This window comes from Phascolarctos cinereus, unplaced genomic scaffold (genome assembly GCF_003287225.1).
Source record: "Phascolarctos cinereus isolate Bilbo 61053 unplaced genomic scaffold, phaCin_HiC Scaffold_2;HRSCAF=192, whole genome shotgun sequence".
Taxonomy (NCBI): Eukaryota; Metazoa; Chordata; class Mammalia; order Diprotodontia; family Phascolarctidae; genus Phascolarctos; species Phascolarctos cinereus.
The window spans coordinates 369,839,069-369,855,726 of record NW_027555625.1 but is presented as its reverse complement, the minus strand read 5'-3'; the positions used below and the strand labels follow the sequence as shown (position 1 = coordinate 369,855,726).

General features: G+C 39.5%; 1 protein-coding gene across 1 annotated transcript in view; it reads right to left on the bottom strand.

Moving 5' to 3' along the window:
• Window positions 1–2,247: 2,247 nt before the first annotated feature.
• SERPINA12 (serpin family A member 12) overlaps window positions 2,248–16,658 on the bottom strand; it is a 32,466-nt gene continuing 18,055 nt past the window's right edge. The window contains exons 3-5 of the mRNA XM_021005172.2: window positions 15,276–15,546; window positions 7,274–7,421; window positions 2,248–2,509 (exon numbers count right to left, since the gene is read on the bottom strand). Of these exons, the coding sequence (XP_020860831.1) occupies window positions 2,324–2,509; window positions 7,274–7,421; window positions 15,276–15,546 (605 nt within the window). The 3' untranslated portion in view covers window positions 2,248–2,323. The remainder of the gene's footprint in view (window positions 2,510–7,273; window positions 7,422–15,275; window positions 15,547–16,658) is intronic.

Sequence of the window (16,658 nt, the reverse complement as noted above, 5' to 3'; positions counted from 1 at the left end):
TATGAATGTAATGGGATACTATTCTCCTGTAAGAAATAAAGAGATGGTTTCAGAGAAACTTGGGAAAACTTGTGTGGACTCATACACAATGAAGAGAGGAGAACCAGGATAATTATTTTAATGCAATAACAACATTGTGGATGAACAATGTTGAAAGACTTCAGAATTCTGATCAGCCTGATGACCAACCATCATTCCAGAGGACAGATGATCAAGTATTCTACCCTCCTTCTGACAGAGACGTTTGAATGAACTCAGAGTATAGAATGAAACACATTTTTTTTGGCTGTGGCCCATATAATAACTTGTTTTGCTTAACTATGCTTATTTGATTCAAAGTTTTGTTTCTCTCTCTCTCTCTCTCTCTCTCTCTCTCTCTCTCTCTCTCTCTCTCTCTCTCTCTCTTTTTCTCTCTTTCTCTCTTTCTCTCTCTCTTGCTCTCCCCCTTTTTAAAATTTCCGTGGAGGGTAAGAGGTGGGAGAAAAAAATAAAATTAAATGAAAAATTGCCTTGCTCAGGGTCACATAACTTGAATTGAGAACTTGCTGGCTCTGAGATTGACTCTCTACCCCACAATGCCTGGTATGTACTAGGTAAATGTTTATTGATTGATTAATTTTCTTTAATGAAAATTCACAAATGTGGAATGTAAAAATGGAAATAACCATAAAACATAAAAGATTAGAGCTGAGAAATACCTTGTGTCAGAATAGTAACACTGAAAGAAGGGACCTAAGAGAACTAGTCCAGTTTCTTTATTTTAGTGAAGAAGAAATTAAAGACCAGAGAGAGGAAATGACTAATATAACCCCATGAGTGAGTGAGTGGGAGCATGATGTAGCAGAAAGGATACTAGTTGGTAGGAGTTGGTAGGCCTGGTTTTGCATTCTGGCACTTCTACTCGTTGTCAGTGTGATCACCTCTAAGAACACCTGAAAATGAGAGGGTCGGGCTAAATGATCCCAAAGTTTCCTTCTAGCTCCAAATCCTACCATGTTGATGTCTTTGAAAGGCTTTCTCAACTGCACTCTACTCTTTGCAGAATTAAAAAAAACTATGTCAAGAGGCTGGCTCAATTTCTTCCTAGCTACTTAGGGGAGATGTAATGACTGTTCTATGAGAGTGCTGAGGCAGAGATGGTTGCAAGGTCAATAAGAGGAAGAGATTCCAGAAACTTGGAGTGCAGGATGGATAACTCTGGAGCCTGGGAGGGTTTGTAGGCTGCCCACAATGCACCCTCTGGTGGAAATGATGTGCCATTATTACATTTTGGGTTGTATCTGGGGAGATGCTGGCTGTTGTAAACCTACTTTAGGGGCTAACTGCAAGGATAATGCTTGGCAAACCAGAAGTCTGTTTTCAGTTCTCCCAGTGTCTCTTTTCTATGCCCCTTCCCCATCTCTACATTGCCTCCTCCCCATCCCTACTTTCCCACACTGGCCTCCTCATTCTCCTTTCTCTTATCCAAACTGGCTTTCAGAAAAAGCCATTTTTACTGAGATACAGATGACCAACAAGGCTTAATATGTTTTCTCTACCAGGAATTTGTATTGTGTCAATGAACAGATTTCTTTTCCTCACACAAAGGAATGAAGCTCTAATGTTGGATTTTGAACTGCTGGTGGAAGGAAAATATTCCTGAAATCCATTTGAAGAGGCAGCTATCCATTGTTTCTCCTCACAGAAATGGCCACATTAGGTAAAAGGGAAATGGTGAGTTTTTGTGTGTGTATGGCTCTTTATTGACAATTGGGAACACAGCTGGGAAATTCATTGTGCAGCTTAGGAATGCAAGATGTGCCTCTGAGAGGGACCTTACAGGTCATCCATTCCAACTTCCTCATTTTACAGATGAGGAAACTGAGGTGCAGAAGAGTCAGGACAGTCCATGGGAAGCATGCTAGAGTAAGAGTCAAAGGAATAATGTTTGATTCCTGGCTTGATTACTTTCTACTTGTGTGACATTCATAGGTAAGTTGTTTAACATCTCTGGGCCTTAGTTTCCTCATCTTTAGAATGAGGGTATTGAACTAGATGGACTTTAAGGTCCTTTCCAGCTCTAAATCTCTGATCTTATGAACCTAGGCTCTCTGACTTCAAATCCAACATAACATTCTGCTGCACCATGCTTTGATTCATACTAAATCACCCGGCAGGCAATAGAAAGGAGCTAGTCTGGGTTGTTATGGAGAACCACAAATACGAGTTATTGCTGTGATCATTTCCGGTGATAAACCAGTTCAATAATTTCAAATCATAACATTTATTCAGAGACAACAGCAAGAAACCTTTGGCAGCCTCAGAGATGCTTGCTATTTGAATTTCATTTTGGGTTCATTATTTTCCCCATGAAGAGAAGAGACTGGGTGATGTTATCTATAACCATCATGACAAAGGGTTGGTTGAATTTTAGGACTTGGGGAATGGTCATTGGCAGGGTCTCAATGCCAGTTCCTCCAGCAGCTTCTGCTCCTTTTTCATCCATCTTCAACACAGCTCTATGAATAGCCTAGAAGAAGAGACACCAAGGATCAGTTAGTCAGATTCTTTGAAAGACACTCCATTCCTCCACATGCAACAACTCTAACTAGGATGGAACAATAAACTACCTTTGAATTTATTTTATTCATCTAGTTAGCCAACAACCTTTTATTAAACATCTACAGTATACATATATTTATCTATAAAATGAGAGGCAGTAGGCTAGGGGATAGGACTTGCTCTGATTTACCCTCTTAATTAGTCAACTCTAAGAATGAACGTTACAGAGGAATTGACAATCTGTGGGTTAAGGGAGTAAATCGCATTTGGATTCTCAACACTCCTCTCCTTAAAACAAACAAACAAACAAAAAACCACAATATGCATAGGTGTGTGCTTAGAACTGCAAGAGATATAAAGATTAATAGGACTCTGTCACTTCCCTTCCAGGAGTTTATAATTTAGTAGGGAAATGGTGTGTATTTGAATAAATTTATGAGAAGTAAAAAATGCTATGAAATCAGATGAAGGAGAGATTGGTTTCAGCTAGGGGACCAATTGGTGGCACAGTGATAAAAGGACTTGGTTTTGAGTCTGAGGACCTAATTTTGAATCCTGGTTCTGTTACCTGTGTGACTTTAGAAAAATCATTTAACCTCTCTGGGCCTCAGCTTCCTCCTTTATGAAAAGAGGGAGTTCTTCTAAATCTTAGGATCTTTTTATGCATAAGGGAAGGCTTCATGGAGGAGGTACCATCTGAGTTGGGGTTAGAAGGATGAATGGAATTTTAATAGGCAGAGATGAGGGAAGAAAGGAAGCAAGTATTTATTAAGCACCACCTATGTGCCAGGCTCAGTGCTATGCATTTTACAAATATCACCTCATTTGATCCTCATAATAACCCAGCTCTGGAAGGTTGGTGCTATTATGTTTATTTTGTAGTTGAGGGAACTGAGGCAGACAGAAGTTAAGTGACTTGCCTAGGGTTACACAACTATTAAGTATCTAAGACTGCATTTGAACTCGTCTTCCTAACTACAGGCGCAGTGTTCATTGTGTCACCTGGGTGCCTGGGAGGTGGAGTGTGAATAAAATCAGGGAGGGAGCAAGGTATGGAATGGGTCTGGGGAACAAAGATCCCACAAATACTCCTGTATGAAATAATCTTTATTATTCAGGTCAGGTATCCATTTTGAGTTTATTGTGGAATATAGTGTAAGATGTGGACTAAACCTAATTTCTGCCAGACTACATTTCAGTTTTCCCAGCAATTATTATCAAATTGGGATTTTTTTTTCCTAGGTAATTTATGTTTCAGGTTTATCAAAGATTATATTACTAGTTCATTTATTTCTGATTCTTATTTGTCTAGTGGTTCCACTGATCTCCTTTTCTGTTTTTTGAAATATCAGAACCAAATTGTTTTGATTATTCCTGCCTTATAATATTGTTGGCAGTCTAGAAACTCTAATCCCTCTTTAGTCCTACTTTTTTCATTATTCCTCTTAATATTCTATATCTTTTGTTCCTCCAAATGTATTCTGTTATTATTTTGTCTAGCTCCATAAAGTATACTCTTGGAACTTTGATTAATTTTGTTATGATAGAATGGTTACAACTCCTGTTTTTTTGTTTGTTTTTTGTTAGCCTGATATATATAGTAAGTTGTGTTCTAGCTTCTTGGTTTAATTCTGATGTGTCTTTGTTTTTTTTAGATTAGTTTTTTTTTTGAGGATAACAAGAGATTATGAGATTTTGCTTTCTTATCTATTCTGCTACTTTCATTTGATTGGATTATTTAGTTAATAACATTTAAAGCTATGAGTTAGACTTGTGTTTTTTTCCTCCATTTGTTTTTTAATATTGTTTTGGAGAAGCTACTGGCATTAATTCAAGGAATTTACTTGCCCAAGAGTTCCTTATAATTAATGAAATCAAAAGTCCAGTCCCCCCTTGAGAGTAAAAGTGGTTTGGAGAAAGTGACTAATCTGCCATCTTGGTGGTCACCTGACCCAGAAGTCTACTAATGATTATTTCACATTATGCCGTATGACTACAGACTGTTTCCTTTGTGATAGAGATATTGAATAAATGAGATGACAAAGGAAGGGCCAAATCCCAGTTCCCCCAACTCCAAAAATATTTCCAAGTTCTTTTGTCTTGGAATTTTGCCATATCAAAATTTGCTCAAAAAAAAAATGGGCAAGGGGCTGGAACTTGGAAATCTTTTTTGTTATATAGATTTTATGGTTATGATACTGTATTTGTTTTCATGGGATTTAACCTTTGGCCTTAAATCTGACAAATTCGTGGAGCAGAAGGCTAGTTTATCATAATGGTTATGAAAACCATTGAGGATCATAAGGTCATTAGATATTGAGCTTGAAAGGACTTTAGGCATACTTCCTACTCCTACCTGCCACTTTTAGACCTACCTCTTGCTACCAACACCCAGAGATCTTTCTTTCTTTGTGGTTTGCTGCATTCAGATAGGTGGCCTTTTTCAGATCCTAATGACAGTTATCCCCACTTCTTTCTCAATACTGCTTCCCTGTTTTCATCTCTACTCCTTATCCATGTCCCTATATTTGAGGAATTCAATATACATATAGAAGTCCCTGTTAAAAATCCCTGCTTTCTACTTCATCAGCCTTTTCAACTCCCATAACCTTCTTCACTCCAATCCAATCTACTACAGCTGTTGGTCTCATGCCATTGATCTCATCATTACCAATGTGTCCTATCCCCTCAATTCAGAACTCTCTGGTACCATAAACTGGTGCTCTTCCAACCCTTTTTGTGCTTTGTATTCATTATCTTTGTTAGGGATATTCTAGATGGGATTTCTGTTCAAGTGAGTGTGTGTGTGTGTGTGTGTGTGTGTGTGTGTGTGTGTGAGAGAGAGAGAGAGAGAGAGAGAGAGAGAGAGAGAGAGAGGATTAGATGATCTTTGAAGTCACTTCCAACTCCAGAATTCTGTGATTCTTGAAGAGAACTTAGAACCTGCTACCTCAACCATAAATTTTCTATATGTACAGTCTATATATATATATATATATGAATGCTTTCAGTAATAGAGAATTTATGACCTTGTGAGTTCCTGCTGTATTGTTATGTGGTTGTAGTTTTAAAGAATTTCATCCTTCTAATAAACGTCATCTCCAACACTATTCTATCTCTATCTTTCTCCATATATACTCTCTCGGTGACCTCATTGGCTCCCAGAAGTTTGATTGTCACCTATATGTTGATGACTCTCAGATCTTCATCTCTAGCCCTAATCTCTCTCCTGAGTTTTAATACTACATCACAAACTGGTCCACAATACATCTCACAACTATCCCCTTCTCTCTACTCTCTAGTTCAATCTTACCTAGATTATTGTAATGATCTTCTAATTGGTCCCTTCCTCAAGTCTTTCCCACTTCAGTCCATCATCCACACTACTGCCAAAGTGATTTCTTAAGTGCATATCTAACCATGTCGCTTTCCTACTTAGTCAGCTCCAGTGACTTCCTAGTGCCTATAGGTAAAAATAGAAAATTCTTTATTTTAGCTTTTAAGACTTTTCAGTCTACTTTTTGAGTGTCATGCACACCATGCCTCCTCCTACACTGTGTGATCCAGAAAAGCTGGCCTTCTCTTTTGTTATCCACACACAACATTCCATCTTTTGTCTCCATGGATTTGCATTGATTCTTCCCCATGCCTAGAATGTACTCTTTCCTTACCTCAGATCATAGAATCCCTCCCTTCTTTCAATACTTTCTCCTGAGTCTCCTGAGTCCCAAGTCTCAACTGCTAGTGTACTCCCTCTCAAACTAGGTTATATTTAATTACTTAGTATTTATTTTCTTTATATGTATTATGTGTATATATACAAATATATAAATACACATGTGTGTATATACATAAATGTATGTATTTATATGTAAATGTATGTATGTGTGTGTATATATATATATATATCTTTATTGTCTCCCCTTCTAGAATGTGAGCTACTTGTGTGTAATGATTGCTTAATCTATTATATTTGTATTCTTGGTACCTAGCAAATGCTTGGTATGTAGTAGGTGGTTAATAAATGCCTATTTGATGACTAATTCCACTCATAGGTGTTAGGCCAACCTGTAGAAGGGAAGAAGGGATTTTAAAAATATATCTTTTTGAGACCAGAGGCAGCTAAGTGGTGCAGTAGATAGAGTGCTGGGCCTGGAGTCAGGATGTTTCTTGACTTGATAACGTTGGGATTTTCTGCCTCATCTTGGTGCTATTTCCACTAGACCATACTCCCATAAGCTCCTTGAGGTATTAGCCAAGATATGGTATCTTCTCTGTAATGGACATTCTACATTTTCCCGAAGCCTATAGCATATGAGGACAGTTGCATGGCTAAGACTTTGAAAGCAATTACATATTGCTTTCAAAATATATTAAGCTAAATATATTAAGCTAAAATATATTAAGCAATTAAAATATACTTGTCATGTCAAGTTCAATTTATCATTCATTCATTCCTTAAAATAACATTTATAGAGTCCTTACTGTGTGCAAAGTAACATGTCAGTCTCTGTGGGCATAAAAATGGTGAAGACTGCAACTGCATTGTAATGATTTATGTTGTACCTTGGCTACTAGAAATGGGGGGCTCCTGTTAAATGAACTTGCCCTCCAACCACCTGACACAAAACCCCCCAACAAAGTAAGGTGTGATGTTTGAAAAATGGCTGCCATTTTGGAGGGTGCTACAAAGAAATAGCTTCAGTTCAAAGTTAAGCTTTAGTTATCTTACCTGGCTAACTTTCAGAGTCTTCTGGGGACTGATTTTGGTAAGCTCAGCACTTCCATCAAAGATTCGGGTGACACCAAGCCCAGAGAGACACTTTTTCATGTCATAGGTACCAGAGATGGTAAACTTGGGCATAGACACATCAACAGGACTGGGGAAATAAAATAATCATCAGAGAAAAGTTCCAGTACAGATTTTAAAGCATGTGCATTCTGTGGTTTAAATAGTACCTTTACAATACCTTGGGAGGAAAGCCAGCCCTGCCTGATTTTGTGAAATAGGCAGGATTTGTCTTTAGCATCCTCAATTTTCAATTCACCAACTTTTGTCTTTTGGTGGTCACCACTTCAGGGACCTTCTTTTCCTTTATAAAAAACTACAGTCAAATTCTGGTTCTGCCACTTTATTATCCGCACATCCTTGGATAAATGATTCAGTAGAATTAGGGCATAGGATTCAATCTTCTCTAAGATCTCTTTCAGCGCTATATTTATGATCCTATGATGAACATTCATTCACCTTAAGCTTCATTCGTTCATTTCACTTTGAGAACAGCTTCAGGTTTTTACTCTCTTAGAGGGATTTTCATTTAACAATGACCAAAGCCTAAAGCTAAGTAAGAGCTAATAGTTTTTCTCTACATCACCCACTCATTGCAAGGATGTGTGTGTGTGTGTGTGTGTGTGTGTATCTGTATGATGACAGAGACAGAAACAGGCAGAAGGACAGAGAGACAGAGACAGAGAGACATTCACATAGACATAGACCTTTAAACATGGTCATCACCCCAAATTGCACTATGTCTAAATTCCTAAACTCTGAAATTTCCCCTTTGATCATACCCCTCTTGTCCTTCTAGTTCTCTGTCCAAATCTTTTTTCTGGCTTCTGTTCTAGAGCCAAAAAATGCTGCCAGAATATAGCAATAAACCACATTGACTGTGCCTACTACACATTCATGCTATCTGATCTTTATTGTGCCCCCCTTGTACATCAATCTTTTTCATCTCTGCTCAGCAACCTATTACACTCCCCACAATGGCTTTTCCATTTTCCCCAAGCCCCAAATATCAACCTAACCTTGCTTTATCTCAGCAGATAACGTTGTCTGTTACCTTATTGAGAAGGTTGAGACTCTCCTATTTTCCATTCCCACAGATCAAAAACTCTATGCCTTTACAATGATTGAAAAGTGAAATGTGTATGTGAGGCTGGATTTGAACTCAGGAAGAGAGGTCTTCCTGACTCCAGGACCAACACTCTATCCACTATACCACTTAGCTGCTCAGCAGTTGGTAATAAAGTGCTGGAGATCAGGAGATAGACTAGAGCTAACTCTATTCATTATCTAGATAGATAGATAGGTAGATAGATAGATAGATAGATAGATAGATAGATAGATAGATAGATAGATAGATAGATAGATAGATAGATAGATAGATAGATAGACAGATAGATAGATAGATAGATAGAGTAGACAGACAGACAGACAGACAGACAGACAGACAGACAGACAGACAGACAGACAGACAGACAGACAGACAGATAGATAGATAGATAGATAGATAGATAGATAGATAGATAGACAGACAGACAGACAGACAGACAGACAGATAGATCTGGGAGTCATCTGCATAGGGATGATCTTTAAACCCACTGGAGCTGCTTCGTCACCAAGTGAAACAGTGTAGTGAGAGAAGAAAAGGATCACAGAATGAAGAGTGCTCTCAATATAAGTTCTTGGGGTTGGGGTGGGGGAGGAGGAAGAACCTGCCACTAGAAATCTTCTCCTTGATGGGAATTTCTATTAGCCTTTGGAAGGGATGGAGTATAGGGTAAAGCCACATGGAACAAACATCACGTGATAATTTGGGATATTCAATAAGGAAACCAAACCAGAAATTTACCTATTTCCCCCCCCCCACACTTTGACTGAGTGTATCTCAACTCAGCTAGGTAAGACCAGTATAGGATCTTCAAATAATTATATAGGTGAGCTGAAATCCTTTAGAGATGCAGAATGTGACCTGGTCATTTTATCTCCTGGGATCTCAGGACTGACAAAAGGTCTGGGTGGAATGTAGCTGCTAGACATAGAAGGGTCTCTGAGAAGAAAAGTACAGGGTGAACTTAGGGCCTGGAACCAGAGAATTATAGAATGTCAGAGCCCAAAAGAACCTTAGAAATCCCATCTAGTCTAAAATCCTCAAGGGTTGCCTTCCTAATAGAACATCCACAGTAATGAAGCTTCCACCATGAAGAAAGATAAGGAGCAACAGTAGCAGCAATAGCCACAACTTGGCTCTGTAGAAGAGAGGAACACATGTTTCTCCTTTTTTTTTTTTTGTAAAAGTGGGAGACCATGAGTATGAAACATTGCATATGTTATCAGACTTAGCTAATATATTGCCTTTCCTGAAATTAAAGAAAAAAATTCCCCATTTTTTATTCTTCGTTACAAAAGACGGCTATGGTTGGATGGGTACAAAGAGGAAGGGGGCAGATATATCCAGAAATGATGGTGATGTAAAAAACAAAAGATATCAATTATTTTTTTCCAAATTTTAGACTTTCAAAAAGAGAGAGCCCAGCACTTTCATTGCCATTGCCTGATTACCAAGATGTTGGGGAATAGCCCCATTCAGACTTGGCTCTGTTGCTTTTCTGGTGACCTGAATGCAAACCTGTTGGGCTGCCTTTGCAAAGGAGGTGGCCTATCCTTTGGGTGTATTACATATTTTTCATATAATTGTGATTTTATCTGAGAACGTTTGCAACAGTTAGGAACATTTATTCCTCACCAGACAGAGACTTTATGGTAACTACAGACAAGATGTCCTTTCATAGATCACATGGCCTGCATGGGTCGGACTGAACCAGCATCAAGGCCAAACAGCTGGACACAGCTGCCTGTGTATATTTCTTTTGTAGCATCACATAATGGCATGGAGTCAGGAACATTGGGTTGGGAGTCATCAGATCTGGGTTCTGCTCTTGATTCTGCCTTTTGATTAAATTATGTGCTGTGATCATGTGCAAATAATTTTCCCCCTCTGGGCCTTAGTTTTCTCCTCTGGGAAATAAAAGGGTGGGCTATTAGAGGCGTCAAACATATAGCTAGCAGGCCACAAAACTCTCCAGTGCCCTGGAACCAAACTAAAATGTAATTGAGAAATTTTAACAAAAGTTAAAAAAATGTAATACAGGTAATGTTGATTTGTGGTTTTCTAAGTCAATATGCAGTCCTGAGGGAGTTGTTTCTATTTGAGTTTGACACCACTGGACTAGATAATCACCTGCTCATTTAGTCTAAGGTCTCTTCCAGTCCTGACATCCTGTATTCTATCATTCTCTCATCCAAAGCAAGAAGTGGTGTGGTCCAATGGAATGAGCCTTTGACTTTGAATCAGAAGAGACCTGGATAACCCCTGGGCAAAGCACTCTCTAAGCCTTGGTTTTCCAGCTCTGTGAAACAGGTGTACAAAGAGGCAGTATCTATAATGGATAGAGAGCTGGCCTGAGGGCCAGGAAGAAGTGGTTGTAAGTCCTGTGCCTGCTATATACTGGCTGTGAGAGAGAGAGAGAGAGAAAAGAGAGAGAGAGAGAGAGAGAGAGAGAGAGAGAGAGAGAGAGAGAGAGAGAGAGAGAGAGAGAGAGAGAGAGAGAGAAAGAGACTAGTGATTATATTGCCAACTTCACAAAGTTGTTATGGGAAAAGGGCTTTAGAGATGTGGGGCATATATGAAAAATTCAGGGAAGTTTGGGAAGACTTATATGAACTGCTGCAAAATGAAGAAAGCAGAAGAAGAGAGGGAAGTAAATGACTACAAAATAGAAATGGAAATGTAATAGGAGTAATCCCTGGAGTGGACCTACAGCCTAGTTCTTTTGCTGAGTGAACATTATCCTTTGCTGAAATGACCCAGCAGTTCTTTATTGGTCCATCCTCATAACTGAGGGGTTATGTGGAAGATGATTGGTCAAAGAGTCAAGAGTAGCTCAATCAATGTGTTGTAAGAGAAACTAGAGAAATAGCTAGCTCTTTCCTTTAGGAATTTTTTCTCCCTTGGGCTTTTGGCAAGGGGAGGAAGAGTATTTCTATATTTTTCTCTATTGTCTCTTTCTCTCCACTCCGTACTCCCCCTTCCCCAGCATTAATGGTGGTCTGCAGCTTGAACACATAGCAATGACAATCAGCCTATATAGAGCTAGGTGGTGCAGTGGATAGAGTGCTGGATCTGCAGTCAGGAAGACTCATCTTCTTGAATTCAAATCTGGCCTCAGACATTTACTAGCTGTGTGACTCTGGGCAAGTCACTTAACCTTGCTTGCTTCAGTTTTCTCATCCATAAAATGAGCTGGAGAAGGAAAGGGAAAACCACTCCAGTATCTTTGCCAAGAAAATCCCAACTGGGGTCACGAAAAGTAGGACATGACTGACAACTGACTGAACACTATGCCAACCTCAGACTTGTGTCTGGTTATTTCTTTCACTTTCTTGTTTTGTTCCCTTGGGCATAGGCTAGTAAACAGTGACCCTGAAAAATGGATCTTTACAAGTCTAGTAATAACCTCATCAGTTACAGAAGTTGGAAGTTTTCTCTTGTCAGGTGCTGGCTATTGAGTAATTTTTGCAATGAGAGTATTTCTCCAAAGAGAAGAGCTCTACTGTCAGGAGGACTCTGCATCAGAAGAAAGTCCAGGGCACAATCTGGTCGACTAGAATATCTGGACTTTGAGAATTACTTGGACAGTGCAAACCTGAGATGAATCTGAAAAACCACTTTTCCTATCATACCAAGTTGTCTTTACCTATTAGGGGAGTATTGAAAGTGTGAGGGGCTATTATTTTATGTTTTTCTGTATTTGTTAACATGCTTCTTTGAGTCCTGTTGTGTTATAAACAGTGTCCTCTTCAGAAAAGGACACTCAAGTTAATAATATGAATATTAGGTATCGATTTATAGTTTTATTTCCTCCACCACAGAAAATGCTTAAGACACCCAAGAACTCAAATTCATCCATTAACAAACATAGAAAAACATAAAACAACACTTCACACTCGTATTCTTCTGAGAGATGAAGATAATTTTGTTGGATTGCTGAACAGATAATTACCGTTTACCCCAGATCTACTGCACTGTTCAAGCAACTCATGAGGTCTGGAAATCCTAAATGGCCAGGGCGTGTCTTGGGCTTACATTTTAGTCCTTCTCTTGTAGAATGCCCTTGACAATGGCTCTCTTCTCCTCCAAGAAGCAGTGCTATTTTGAAATCACCTCCCCTTGGGTTGCCAGCACTCCAGGATCAAAAACTCCTCACCTATGGCACTCATTAAGTGATGACCACAGTTGAAAGCATCCATGTCTCCAGATTGCTGGGTTTTGGTTGATAATCAGAGAAGAAAACAGAAAGTCGAAGGTGACCAAAGATTCAGGCCTGCCTAAGCAACCCCATGTTCTTGCTGCCTTGTGGTTGTAGTTACGGGCACAGAGGGAGCAGGGGAGAGAATTCCTCTTCCTCTTTGCTGGAGGTCTAAGGACCCCCTTCTTCATCTTGTTGCTACCAGCCTAGCACAGCCATTTCAGTACTGATCACTCAAGCAATTACAATAGCTTGCTACTAGGTCTTCCCAATTCCACTCTCTAGCCTTCATAAAAGTGAGTATTACGTTGTTGGGGGCAGCTTATGAAATTCCTTCTTATGTCGAGCTGAAATGTGCTACCTTGTAGCTTCCACCTCTTGGTCTTAAATCTAACCTTGCGAGCCAGTTACAATATATCTGATCTCTTTTCTGTATTATAACTCTTCAGATATTTGAAGGTAGCTATTATATACTAATCCCCTAACCATATCTCCCCTTACTCCATACTGTCTCAGTTTTTTTTTCTTTTCCAAATTAAATATCCTCAAGTCATTCAGTCTTTCTTCATATTATTTGGTTTTGAATCTCTTCCCTATCTTGGTTACTCTCTTTTGGACATGTTCCAACTTAGCACTATCTCTTTTAAAATGTAGTGCCCATGACTATTTGACTAGAGTGGAGGGTATCAGGAATGGGCCGTCATTCTGGACATTATTAGTTTCTTTGTCTGTATTATTTATGTGACACTTCTCCTATGCTGCCTGCACTATTTCTTAGAATTTTGTCTTGTAGAGTCATTTAACTTTTGCCTTTTTGGGCTTTTTCACATGTCTATGTCTTCTTTGCCCAAATTGACAGGAAGCCCTTCAGGACACAGAAGGATGCTGTGGGATGCTGTCTCACCTACTGCATTTAGCAAGGGTTTGTTAAACACCAGTTGACTTAGGCCTACTGAGAGAGATGGGGGAAGAACTATGGGAAGTATCTACTATTTCACATGAGCAAAATCAGAATTCTCAGAGTAGAAGTTAGGACCTACCACCCTCCACCTCACCTAGAAACTGGTGGTATTGAAAGAGGCGATGCAGGGTAGTGGAAAGATTAGAATTGGCTTCTTCTTCTTTTCTTCTTCTTCTTTGTATCCTCAGTGCCTAGAGAGGCAATGTGGCATAATGTATAGAGAGCTGGCCTTGGCATCAGAAAGACCTGGCTTTGAGTCTCACATCTGATACATACAGCTGTGTGACTCTGGATAAGTCCCTAGATCTTTCAGTGCCCCAGGTAATGCTTGAAGACTACATGCTGAAGGACAGTTGCAGTTGAGGATCAAGAAAGGCTGTTTTCTCTGTGCCTTCTATACCAATGAAATCATAGGTTGGTTAAATAAAAGTTCGTAGTGGCTAGCGTGTGTTGTTGTTCAGTCCTTTTCTGTTGTGTCCAACTTTGTGATCTCATTTGGGTTTTTTTTGGGCAAAATTACTGGAGTGGTTCTCCTTTTGCAGCTCATTTTACAGATGAAGGAGAGACACTATTATTTTTCTATTATATTAATAACCAATTATTCAATTAGTATGTAGGTTCTTCCCTTCTATGTCCTCATTCAAGGACATTGCTGATAGATAAGATTGCTCAAATCCTCTGGATACATGCTCCATAATCTTGGGTGGGACCCCACCTAACTAGAAGACCTTATAAACTGAATCTAATCTAAGTGAATTCTTGCCCCTAGGAAATGAGCCCATGTCATTGCAACCCTCCATTTCAATTTTGGTGTGACCCAGCTTATGAAGGAGAAAATCAGCCAGAATGGTCTGAGTAGAGATAGATTCCTTTATCCACATTTTTGGAGGCAGCTGAACCTCAGGATCGAGTCACGTTCTCAGCAGGAAGTATTGAAGACTTTTAGCCTAACTCTTTGTTAATATGTCTATCCCCTCATTAATTGTTCACCAATTAGGATTGATTTTCACCTGGCACCTTTTCTCCCAAAGGTATTTAAGCATTCAGTGATCTCCATGGTTTTGTCTTTGGCTCCTGAGAGACCACTGACCATTAATTCATTGATTATTTGCTAGCCTAATTAATAAATTGGCTATTAATTACCCAGAAACTCTGTCTCTCAGGCTTTTCATTTGTCACATGAAGAAATTGAGGCAAACAGAGTTAAGTGACTTACCAAGGGTCACTCAGCTGGTAAGTGACTGAGGCCAGATTTGAACTCAGGAAGATGAGTCTCCCTGACTCCGGTCCCAGCACTCTATCCACTATGCCACCTAGCTGCCCCACGTAGCTGGCACTTAATACTTTGGGAATTAGGTTGGATATGGTTTTAGATGATTTTTAAATCCTAGCACTGGTATTTTCTACTTATAGGACCACGGACAAATCACTTCCTTGCTCTGGGATTCTGTTTTCTTTGCTGTAAAATGAGAGGCTTGGAATGAATTATTTCTCACGTCAATAGATTGTAAGCTCCATGAGTGCAGGGACTGTCTTTTGCCTCTTTTGTATCCCCTGTGCTTAGCAGAGTGTCTGGAACATAGGAGGTACTTCAGTCCCAAGAATTGAAAGGCCAGGCCACACCATGTTTAGAATGGGAACTTGTGCTAATGGGGAGGGATGCACAAGCAAGCTTCATTACCTGCACTTCAGTGATTGCCTCCATTGGGTCAGCTTGTTCTTATTGAGCCCTTCTTCCACTCTCTTCAGTTTCCCCTTGTCTGGGAGTATGAAAAGCCCTGTCATGTTTCCTGTAAAAGGTATTTCTAGAATTGTACAGCAGAGCTGGTCGTCATAAGCAGTTTTGTACTTGCCACCTCGGTACATCATGGGGACTTTCACTGATTTCCCATTGATCAGAAAGAAGTCATCTTCTTTTGTGTCCTTTGGGTTAAACTTCTTTTCCCATTCAGCTTAGGGAGTGAAAACAGACAAAAAAGTGACAGATAATTCTAGGAAAGCAGAGATTAAAGGGCCTAATGAACTTTTAGTCACCAGATACACAGATCTGAAGCAGGGGTGGGGAGGGGGATTGAGTTCTAAATCTCAGCATTGGGAATGGGCTGTGGGTGGAGGACATTATAAAGAATGTGACAGATGTCCTAGGACAGTGACAGACCTTGCTTATATGAACTTCTTCAATACTTTTAGTGTTATTGATTTCTTAGGTAACAATCTTCTCTCCACCAAAGCAGTTTATAGCCCCTGTATTTCTTAGTAGATGGTCTCCTGAGTTGTTCTGACCAGAGAATTAATCATCTAGTGTTGAATCTTCTCATGATAACCCCTCTGCACTTAGCTAGGTTGTTCTCAGATGACAGATTCACACTTTATTGCTGGACCTGTACTCAAAGCCTTTTGAGATTAGGAGGAATTGTCAGAAGTTGTAGGACCTTGACATAGACTTCAAGAGCCCAGAATTACCTCCCCTCAATGAGGCATCTGAGGGGATCATAGAATTAGAGGCTGGAAAATAATCATTGGAAGATCTTATATTTACATCCTACAGAAAGCTGACAAACTGGCTACAGGGCTGGTTTTAGTCACTTCAGAAGAGCAGTAACTTTACTATACAACTTTTAGAAGGTTTCTAACTGCATAGTCATACTTTGTATTTTTTCGAAGCACTTTAACACCCATTATCTGGGACCCAGGAAAGCAGCTCAGAGGCAGAGTAGTATGGATCCCCTAGACTAGCCAATAGGACCTCGTTCATCTTCCTGCTACACTTTGATTACTATGGGAAGACAGGGATGAGTTGGCAAATTCTTGGAATACTCATCAAGTTAGATCACTATAGTGATCAGTTCTGCTACTGCTTTCTCCCTTCCTCTTCCTCCCCCTTGTTTTTTGCTTAGCTTTGAATTTCCTTTTTTATTTTATTTTCTAGAAAAGCTGATTTAAGAATTTAAGACAGCAGGTCTGGAAATCTACTAATGTAGGTAATTCCACCCATCATTGCCATGGAATAAGTAAATCACTATCAGAGTTGAAGGCAATACTCAAGGTCATCCTCTTGACAGCA